Here is a 10,167-nt window from a genome sequence, read left to right as displayed (position 1 = left end):
GAACCCCTCTTCCCTGCTGCCAGATGCTGGGAATCGGGGAGGTGACAGGGACACACCACTTCTGCCCCACAGGGCCACACTGCCACACTGCCTCAGTGGGCAGCTTGCACAAACACGTCTGCTGGGCCTGGGGGATGTCCCCAGAGCCACCAATGGGGGGGGACCACCCCCTCCCCTGGCCCAGACTGCTGTCTCACTGTCGCAGGAGCCCTTTCCCCCCGGAGCGCTGCACGGGGCCATTGGCACCGCCGGGCACCCGGAGCTGGCAGCCAAGGGGTGCTGGGGGGGCGGGCAGGGCGGGCCCGCTGCCTTTAAGGGGGGTGGCTGTCACTCAGAGAGCCCTTTTCTTTGCTGGAGAGCAGGACAGGCACCCAGAGGGGGAAATCCAGGGCGTGGGACCGCCGGCAGGGAGGGCTCCGCACGCAGCAGCGAAGCAGCAGAGCGGCGCTTGGGGGAGCTGAGCAAGTCCAGCACCATGGGTGAGTATGAGGTGAGGGTGGGGGCCACCTGGAGAGCTGCTGCTGGTGTCTCTGGGGACCTTAGCCCAGAGCAGAGCCCACTGAAAGTTTCCTCTGGCACCGGTGAGGTCCTGGTGACCCCGGTGTGCCCGTGCCAGCCGTGGGAGCTGCCGAGGGAGGATGCCTTGGCACGGCAGGGATGATGTTTTCTTTCCCAAGGCAGTTTTCTGTCCCCATGTGCTGTCGGTGGGGGCAGATGCCATCCCCACAGCCTGTCCCACCTCAGCCCTCATCACATGGGCTGGAGAGATGAGAGCTCTAGCCTGGGGCTGGCAGGAGCTGTGAGGTCCAGGCAGGGCACTGAGCCTGTCACATCTCGTGCCACTTGTATGGAGCAGCCTTGGGAAGACAGAGGCACACCTGGAGCCTCGGTTTCCCTACTGATACAGCAGAACTAATACTCACCAGTGTACCCTGGGGTTTTAGGGCTGCTCTGTTCCCAGGGGTGCCTTGTTCCACTGGCCCCCTGCCTCCCCCTCCTGTCTGCAGCACGTTGTTTGGCTCTGGCAGCAGCAGAGCCTGGGTACAAGGCTCAGGATTGTGTGGCACAAGGGCTCTTTCTCCCCTCCTTTCCCTCCCCAGGCTTGCCCCCTGCAGCTTCCCAAAGCAGAGGGGCTGTGGCAGGGAGCCTGTGGGGCCCTGTAGCATCCCAGGACTCGCAGTCCCCTGGGAATGGAGCTGCTCGCTGCCCCAGAGCGGGCATCTCTGTGCCATCTCCCTGGTGGCCAAAAATCAAACCAGAAAAGGCAAGTTTGGCCCAGTGAGGGGCCAGACTGTGGGTCCCAGCGAGGTTGGGAGCAGTGCTCCCAGGATGAAGGAGGCCCCCCCTGGATCTGCCCAAGGCAAACAAGAGGGAGGGGTCCCAGCACTCCCCTAGAGCGCTGCCTTTGTTCCCTGTTTGCTCTTGGCGTGGGGCAGCCTCTGGGGTGGCAGTGCCAGGACAATCCCCCATTGTCCTCGGTGCCACTGCACAACCTTGCTCCCAGTGGGGAGGGGAGGGCTGGCCAGGACCCCACGGCTTTCTTGTCCTCTTGGGGAGGAGATAAGCACTGTGGGATTTGTGGAGGGAGGGTGGGTTTGGTGTGGGTGCCTTCTTGGCATTCAAGGCAGGAATTCTATGCCCAGATGGGATGTGCCCAGGGAGCCACTGTGCCCTGGGCAGTGGGGTGCCAGAGCCCATGGCCTAGGGAAGGGGAACACCTTCCCCAGGTGTCACACAGCCAGGGCAGCAGCTCGTCCCAGCTTAGCTGGAGCCAGATGCTGGTGGGTGCAAACCCACCTGGCTGTCTGCCCCCAAAGCAGGCAGGACAGCAGCTGGCTGGGCACCTCCCAGCCCAGCCCACAGGGAAACTGAGCCCATGTTAGAAAGTGGCTGGGCACCTCCCAGCCCAGCCCACAGGGAAACTGAGCCAACACTCCTGCACGTTAGAGCCCCGACGTGCAGAAGGAGCAGGCGCCCATGGCCTCACTGCTGAAAAAATCCAGCATTTAGGCACTCCAAGCAGCACACCGCTGTGTGTCCTTGCTTTCCCTGCCCTCACGCAGCTCCTGGAGGACTAAACCTATTACACAAGTGTTGTCATTTGTGGAACTAACACGGCTCCTTCCTACAAGCACGTCTGCCTGCACAAAGGGGCAGCTGCAGCCCGAGCTGCCTGCGGGGTGCCAGGCAAGGAACGAGTGCCCAGGGTGTCACCTGGATGTCCAGAGTGCTCAGGGTGTGTGCTGGCTCCTGCTGTGCTGCCCCAAGCAGGGCCACCTTGCTGGATCTGCCCTGGGGTTTGATTCTGTGGAGGTGCTGGGTTCCCCTCCATCTTCAATGGCAAAACAGAGCTGCAGGCAGCTGTGGTGGCTGCTGTGGTGGCAGTGGGGAGCCCATTAGCAGCTTGTTTGCCAGGTCCCACTGGCATTACGCTATGTCACACTCTATTTCCATCCGTTTGTCACAGGTCAGCATGGCTGGCTCCTCACAGCCCCCGTGCCCCACGCTGCCACCATCCCTGGGCACCCTTGGGTGGGCTCTGAGCTGCTGGGAGAGCTCTAAGGGGAGCTGCTGGGTTTGGCTCTACAGCACTGCAATGGGTTATTTCTGAGGTTTTCCTTCAAGCTGTTTTCCTCCTCCTGCCAGGCACCTTTCTCCCACTGCGCTCATGCTCCTGAGCTGCAGGCTCCAAGCAATCCTTGTCCCAGCAGTCCCGTCCCACCTCTCCTCTTTTCTCCACAGGTTTACTCGAGTGCTGTGCCAGATGTCTCATTGGGGCACCCTTTGCTTCCCTGGTTGCCACTGGCCTGTGCTTCTTTGGGGTAGCGCTGTTTTGTGGCTGTGGGCACGAAGCCCTCACAGGCACCGAGCAGCTCATCGAGACCTACTTCTCCAAAAACTACCAGGACTATGAGTTTCTCCTCGATGTGTAAGTACCCTGCTGCAGAGCACCCTCCTCGTGCTGGGGACCCTCACAGCTTTGTTCTGCTCTGTGCCAGGCTGAGGTGTCTGGCTGGGCTGGCCAGGGCCAGGCTCTCACCCGGGCACCAGGGAGACCCCAAGCTGCCTTTGCCCATGGCTCCATGGCAGGGTCCAAGTGGCCACTTGTTTTATTTCACACCAGTTTTTACCTGACCCTTGCTAGGTGTCCTGTGTAGAGCTGGTCCTCTGCGCTGGGTAGGTATGGAGGATGTGGGGGTGTCTGTGGCAGCCTTGCTCACCACAGCTTTGCCCCAGCTTGCTCTTCCTGTGGCTTCACCCTCTGTTTTGGTCCCCTTGGGGCAGCGTGGGGAGGGGAAGCGGCAGCACCCAGGGCTGAGCTCTCTGGCACCTCCCTGGCACCTGAGCACCCCTGCCCACTCCTGTCCCCCACAGCATCCATGGCTTTCAGTACTTCATCTACGGCACAGCTGCCTTCTTCTTCCTCTATGGAGCCCTGCTGTTGGCCGAAGGCTTCTACACCACCGGTGCCGTCCGGCAAATCTTTGGGGACTACAGGACCACCATCTGCGGCAAGGGCCTCAGCGCTACGGTAACTGGGGGCCCGAAAGGGAGGGGAGCGCGAGGCCCCCAGCGAGCTCACTCGTGGCAGCGGGTGTGTCATTGTTTGGGAAAGTGGCTAGGACATCCTGACAAGGTGATCTTAACCGGGGTTTGGCACCCCTTCGCGCGCCCCAGCGGGTTCACCACGCACCCTGTGGCCAAAGGGCAGGAGACTGCGCCCCTCCGGGTTTTGGGATATCCCAAAGGGAAGCACAGCCCTGCTGTCCTCCCCCAGGCCTGCCGTGTTTCCTGGGAACCAAAGCAGCCCAAATGGCTACGTCTAATAAAAGTGCTTCATCTTTAAACATAGGCAGGGAGAATCTGAGCATCCCTGCAGCGCTGGCAGCTCAAAGCTCTGTGGCACCCGGTACCCCTGGGGTCGTCCACTCCCCCGTGCTTGGGAACTGAGTGCTGGCAAAGGGATCCTGTGGCCTGGGGGAGCAGAGGGGCATGGCTGTGGTTCCCTCGAGGGCTGGTTGGGGTGGCACCATGGAGGGAGGGCAGGAGAGCCACGCTGACACGCTAAGGCAGCTTTTGCAGCTGCCCTCCCGCAGAGTCAAACCCTGCTTGGCCGTGGCCACGGTCAACCCCCCCACCCCCAAATGTGGCAGCCATCCTGCTGCTGCCAGTCCCCCCATGCACACACAGCCGAGTGTGAATCTGGGACTGCCTCTGCTCCTGTGAGCTGCAGGAGCCCCCAGTGGGCTGCTGTCCTGTGCTGCCTGCCTGGGGCCAGGCTGGCTCTGGCAGGTGGTGCAGAGCTGGGCACAGGCAGCATCACACTCCCCCACCTGCCCCACGCCCTCCCCTGCCTGGGGAACCTCGCGCTCCCCTGTCCATGGCCTGGGCCACTTGGTAACCACGGCTGTGCCTGGCTTTGTCCTGCCCCTTGCAGTTTGTGGGCATTACCTACGTCCTGACCATCATCTGGCTCCTGGTGTTCGCCTGCTCTGCCGTGCCCGTCTACATCTATTTTAACACTTGGACCACCTGCCAGTCCATTGGCAACCCCACCAAGACCTCGGCCAGCATTGGCACCCTGTGTGCGGATGCCAGGATGTACGGTGAGTGCTGGGCTCACCACCCAGGAGCCAGGGCTCAGGGCAGAGGAGAGGGGTTGGAGGGCAGGGCCTGGGCACGTCGGGTGAGATAAAGCAGGGCAGGTGCTGAAGAGCCCCGAAATGCTGGGGCGTGTGTGACAGGTGGCTGCAGGAAGCTGGGCAATGAAGTCAGCTGTCAGCCATGCCCCGCTCACCTGGCCCCCACGTCTCCACAGGTGTCCTGCCCTGGAATGCTTTCCCTGGCAAGGTGTGTGGCTCCAACCTGCTCTCCATCTGCAAGACCAGCGAGGTGAGTAACTCCTGCCACCTCACGTGTGCTCTCCCTCTGTGGGACACCTTGGCTCTGGCCTCCCCAGGCAGCACATGGGACCCCGTGAGCTCACCCTCCTGTTCCCTTGCAGTTCCAGATGACTTTCCACCTCTTCATCGCAGCCTTCGTGGGGGCAGCTGCCACGCTGGTCTCACTGGTGAGTCAGTGCTCCCCCTGCCCAGCCGTGCTTCTCCGCCTGGCAAAGATGTGGGGGAAAAGGACAGCGAAGGTGGTGGGCATGGATGGGACAGAGCCTGTGCTCGTGTCGTTTTCTGGCACGTAAGTGCAGATGGTGAGTCCAGGCCATAAGGTGGAGGTGGCTGCAGGAGGGGATCTGGAGAGGCTTTAGCAGCCCACCAGGGAGAGGTCCCAATGCACGGAGTGCCCTGCCTGTCCCCGGCTCTCCTCTTGCTCACACTGGTGACACGGCACTGAGGTGTCCCAACGGTGCAGCGGGGCTCTGCAGGGCACTGCTCTGTGGGGGTGTAGGGTTGGGGCTGCCCCCTTGCTCACTGTCCTCCCACCCACAGGTCACCTTCATCATCGCAGCCACCTACAACTTCGCAGTCCTCAGGCTGATGGGCCGAGGCACCAAGTTCTAGCCCACGAGGCGGAGCCCAGCCAGACCAAACGCCCTTCTTTTGTCTAACCCCGAGGCTTTAACACTGCAGCCACCTGACACCAGGTCTCCTGCGTTAACTCTGCCTTCGCTGATGACTCCCCTCCTCTTCCTCCCTCGCATCCATTGTGCTGAGCGTGACCAGGAAGGAGAGCTTCCCACCAGTGGACGCCTCTTCATGCACTTTTCTCTCGTTGCTCATCCGTAACCGGTTCGCTCTAGAGCCAAGCCCATCAAAACCAGCCAGAGAAGAGGAGGGACTTTCTCCAATGTCCCAGTGTTGCCTAGGGATGAGCACAGGCCTTCAAGCTCCTGGGAGGAAGAAATCCATGTCGGTTGCTCCGTGAGTAGCAAGAGGCTACCTAGAGAGAAAAGGAAGTTGGCCCAGTCCTGGTACCATTGCTAAAGACTCTCCTGGAGCTGTCTGCTGTCACCACCCATGGATGGAGAATAAGAGAAGGATTTTTTTCCCTTAGCAGAGAAAAATGAATTTAACCTAAATCGCCTGCTGCAGCCACGGCAAAGGGAGTTCAGGGCAAGGATCTTCCCGGTGTGGAGAAGAGAGTGCTGATCCCAATGCCGATAAAGCCCTAACCCAGCTGCTCCTATTAAAGCCTAAAGGAGTTTGGTGTCTCTGTAGACAAGGGGGACTCTTGGCTTTACCCTCCAGGCAGCAGAGAGGCAGCAAATAGGTTTGACTGAGGAGGGGATGCCTCTGCAGCAAGCCCTGGGAGTGTAAAGCCAGAGCCATCCCTCCGTAGGCAGGGGATAACCCTCGGGACCGCGTGCCTTGCCTGCCCTGCCAGTGCCCTTCACAATGGTGCTCTTCTCTGGGGTGATGTCTGCTTCTCTAACCTCCACTGGGCCAGAGAGCTCGGCTCGCTTCTCCCCCTTGTCAAATGTAACCTCCCCTTCTTCTGTCCCTCTCGTCCCCTCACTTTTTTTCCTGCAAGTCAGGACGGCTGCCTTGTGCCTGCCAGGGTGGGAGGGACTGGCAGCATCTCGCTCCCAGGTGAAACCCATGAAAGAATTGAGGGGGAAAGGAAAGGTGGTGGTTTGGGGGTCACGGGGTGCAAACACAGCCCGTCTCTGCAATCCAGATCCTTACTGGTGCCTGTCTTTTCCCAGGGAGAGGGGTAGGGGGGCAAGGGGGTGGGTGGAGACCTCTCCTCCATGACTGTTCTCCAGCTGGAGGAAAGCCCTCTGGCTGGGTAGGATGGATCCAGCCAGACCTTCAGAAGTGCTGTTTCCAGTCCTCCCTGACAACTGGTGATTTGTTTTGCTCTCCCTGCCTTTCTCCTTAGTGCTAATCTTTGTGTTTATTTATTGGAGAAACTAATTTCAGTGGCAGACTGAAGCTCCATTTGCATGGATTTTTTTTTTTTTCCATGTCTGTATTGTTGTTATATATATTTTTAAGTGCTGGTTTCAGCAGGGGCAAGGATAAGGAGGCAGATCTGCTGAGCAGTGCATTTGAAGGATCCTTGCTGCCAGGAATGCTGAAATAGGTTGGCCAGGCTACCAACGCACACGGGATGGGGAGGGGGGAGATGCCAGCAGGGGTGGCAGGGTGGGGAGAAACCAGTCAAGATCTGGAAATTCACATCAGTGCTATCTCTCTTGGGGGTTGCTGGGGTTTTTTTCATATTCATTTAACAAAAAATAACCAGGTCCTCCTTCCCACCCTTGTCCCCAGACCCCACACACGCACACACACATACACACACACATACACGTGCAAAAAGAGTTAATCAACTGAAAGTGTTTCCTTCATTTCTGATCTAGAATTTCAACTTGTTAACCAGCAATAAAAAGGAGCAAGTTTTTAAAGACTTATCTTACAGGATGTATTTTATAAAAATTAAAGAAAATACATTAAAATTAAGAACATTCTGAACAAGATGTGCCTGTCCATTTGTTGTGCTGGCTTTCCCACCTTCTGCCCCCACAAGAGAAAAAAGGGGAGGCTCTCCAGGGAAAAGGAGGCTACAGAAGACAAGGTCTCAGAGGAGCAGTACTTGCTGATCCATGTTTGGGCCAGCAGCCCCTGCAGGGCTCTGCCCACACCAGCCACGAGGTTCATAACTCTGACTTCAAAATCATTGTTCCCAACTTGTGGGGGGGCCCTTAAAACCTCTTATTTATCCTCCAGCCACCCTGAGGAAAGCTGGGGTCTTGTAGCAGCTGCTTGCTTGTGTTTGGTGCTGCTGCTGCCCTTTAACACTCAGCCCACGTGCTGACAGCCTCTGCTGTGTCCCCTCATGTAGCACAACAAAACCACAACAAAACCACAACAAAACTAACAGGACATCTGAAGCCAAGCTGGCTGGCACTAAGGCAGCATGTGTGGGATGAACATGGCCAGAGCCATGCAGGGTGGGCGGTTGTCTCGCTTGCAGAGAGCCCTGTGTGGAACAGGATGGCCTTGTTTAGGCACAGGGGCACACTGGACTGTCACAGAGCCCTGCGTGTCCTGTCTGTGGCTCTGTGGTGCCATTTGCTGCAGGATTGTTAACCGTGTTCATGGTGCTGGTGCGTGGGAAGGCATTGGCTGCTATCTTTCTGCCCCAGAAACCCTTAGGTGCATCTTTCCACAGCAGCTGCTCAAAAATTATTGATTCAAATGTTGTTTCTCTTGGAAATCTCCCCAGAAGCTGTGCCCACGGGCCTCCAGGGGGTGAGGCCACTGAGCGATGCTCCCAACCCCATAGGTCTGTACAAAAATGCAGATTTCAGGCACAGCCACATGCCCTGGAGTGGCAGGGTGGGACCTTCAGTACTCCTCCTAAATGGGACCCTAGCCCAAATCCCACTCCCCCCTCTCTTCCCTGGCTTCAGCCCCCTCTGAACAGGCAGCAAAGCTGCCCAATGCAGCCTGGCCAGAGGAGGTTTGGCTCATGCACTGCTGCTGCCCCAGCTCAGTGGCACAGCTCAGCCTTGCCCTGGCTGACAGAAACCCATGGGGCTGCAGCCAGCATCAACGGGGCCCTTTGTTCCCTGCGTTCCCAGATGCCATCATCCTCCTCTCCCCGTGCTGAAAGGGTCCTGTGTGTGCACAATCAGCCTCTGGGCGGCAGCGAGCCGGGGAACAAAACACCATCTCTTTCCCCTGGCAGAGCCTGGTGCCCCCCCGGCCGGGGTGCGGGCTGGGGACAGCAAGTGCGAGGTGGCGTGTGAGAGCGGCCAGCAAGGCCAGGGAGATGGGCTAGGCCCAGGGCCAAAGGACACATGGAGCCTCATCAGGTGTGCCCTTGGCCATGCACGGCTGCCACCCCACCTGGGGACATGGGACCTGCCCTCAGAGCTCCTTTCCTGGGTACCAAGCGCCCTCCAGACATTGGCTGAGAAAAGACAGGGAATAAACTCTGCCTCATACCAAACCCCATCTCTGTAAAAAACCAAAACCACACCAAACCACGCCTTGGCCGATCAGGAAAGCTCCAAGCAGGGGACCCAGTGCAATCACCTGCGGCTAAAATGCAGCCGTACTTTGCTCCCACAAAGGCTGGACCAGAGAAGGGACCCTGGAGGAAGTCCCATGGGCTGGCGTGACGGCAAGAAGGCGAGGCAACTCCCATCCCTCCGTCCTGTGCCCTGCCGCCCCGGGAGACGGCTCTGTGTGCCTTGGGGAGGGGAAAAGAGAGGGATGGGGATGGCGGCACCCAGGAGGTGTTGGTGATGACCATGGACCCCCAGCCCTGCGCTCAGGCAGCCCCCAAGGGCGACGGCCTCCTCCGCATCCCCGAGCCTCGGGCGCGCATCCCCGGTCCTGCGGCTCCTCCCCGCGGCCGTCGGATGCAGCGGCGACTCCTCGGGCAGCGAAGGAAGCGGCGACGAGCCCCGGTTCCCGCCGCAGCCCCGGTCCCCGTCCCTGTGCTGCCCGTCCCGGCTGATAGCCCTTCCTGGGGACCCCTCCCCGGGGCCCCCCAGGACACACCATAAACACCACCAAAGGCTCACTTCTCTCAGCACGGATTCGGACTCAGCCCTGGAAAGGCTGTGTAGGATGATGTGCTGGTTTCAGCCAGGGCAGTTTTCTTCACAGTGGCTAGTACAGAGCTGTTTTGGATATGCCATGCCGCCTGCCAGGGCCGTGGCACGGTACTGACACCCACCTGCCCTGGCTAAAGTCCTCACCTGCACCTGATCAAGCAGCCAGCTGCTTTCTCTCCATCTCTGCATAGTCCAGCTCTGCCAGGAGCTTCTGTCTAAAGATGAAGAGGGAATAGTAAGTGGAAAGTCACAGAATCACAGAATGGCCTAGGTTCAAAGGGACCTTAAAAATCATCCAGCTCTGACCACCTGCCATAGGCAGGGACAACTTCCACTACAGCAGGTTGTTAGAGCTCCATTCTCCCTGGACTTCAACACTTACACGGATGGGGCAGCCACAGCTTCTCCAAGCAACCTGTTCCAGGAGTCCTGTACCTGCACGTGGCCATGTGCATCAGCCCCCAAAGGACCCCAGGAAGTCACGAGGAAAGAGCTCCTGCACCAGTCATGCAAGCACTGGGGCCAGGGGCTATCTCTGTCCATCTCTGATTGCTTTCACACGAGCAATCACCCCAGCAGGCAATCCACCATTTCACAGATTAGCCCAATCTCCCTGTCAAGGAATTCTGACTCACCTGTGG

At 59.0% G+C, this 10,167-nt stretch overlaps 1 protein-coding gene across 2 annotated transcripts; it reads left to right on the top strand.

Moving 5' to 3' along the window:
• The first annotated feature begins 332 nt into the window (after nt 1–332).
• On the top strand, nt 333–7,433 carry PLP1 (proteolipid protein 1). Of its 2 annotated transcripts, none has more exons than XM_059859256.1 (7): nt 333–479; nt 2,743–2,929; nt 3,376–3,532; nt 4,439–4,607; nt 4,820–4,893; nt 5,006–5,071; nt 5,445–7,433. In XM_059859256.1, the coding sequence occupies exons 1-7, from the start codon at nt 476–478 to the stop codon at nt 5,514–5,516; spliced, it is 729 nt and encodes a 242-aa protein (XP_059715239.1). In that variant the 5' UTR covers nt 333–475; the 3' UTR covers nt 5,517–7,433. The 2 variants fall into 2 exon arrangements, with proteins under 2 accessions (XP_059715239.1, XP_059715237.1); XM_059859254.1 differs by having other exon boundaries at nt 3,376–3,637.
• Nucleotides 7,434–10,167: the final 2,734 nt, after the last annotated feature.

Source organism: Haemorhous mexicanus, chromosome 14 (genome assembly GCF_027477595.1).
Source record: "Haemorhous mexicanus isolate bHaeMex1 chromosome 14, bHaeMex1.pri, whole genome shotgun sequence".
Taxonomy (NCBI): domain Eukaryota; kingdom Metazoa; phylum Chordata; class Aves; order Passeriformes; family Fringillidae; genus Haemorhous; species Haemorhous mexicanus.
The sequence above is the reverse complement of the archived record's forward strand: the minus strand, read 5'-3'. Positions and strand labels throughout refer to the sequence as shown.

Excerpts from the sequence above, each read along its gene's own strand:
- PLP1 (XM_059859254.1), top strand. Across the intron at positions 3,638-4,438 it reads GGCTAGGACATCCTGACAAG|TTTGTGGGCATTACCTACGT; the intron begins GTGATCTTAACC and ends TGCCCCTTGCAG. Across the intron at positions 5,072-5,444 it reads CTGCCACGCTGGTCTCACTG|GTCACCTTCATCATCGCAGC; the intron begins GTGAGTCAGTGC and ends TCCCACCCACAG.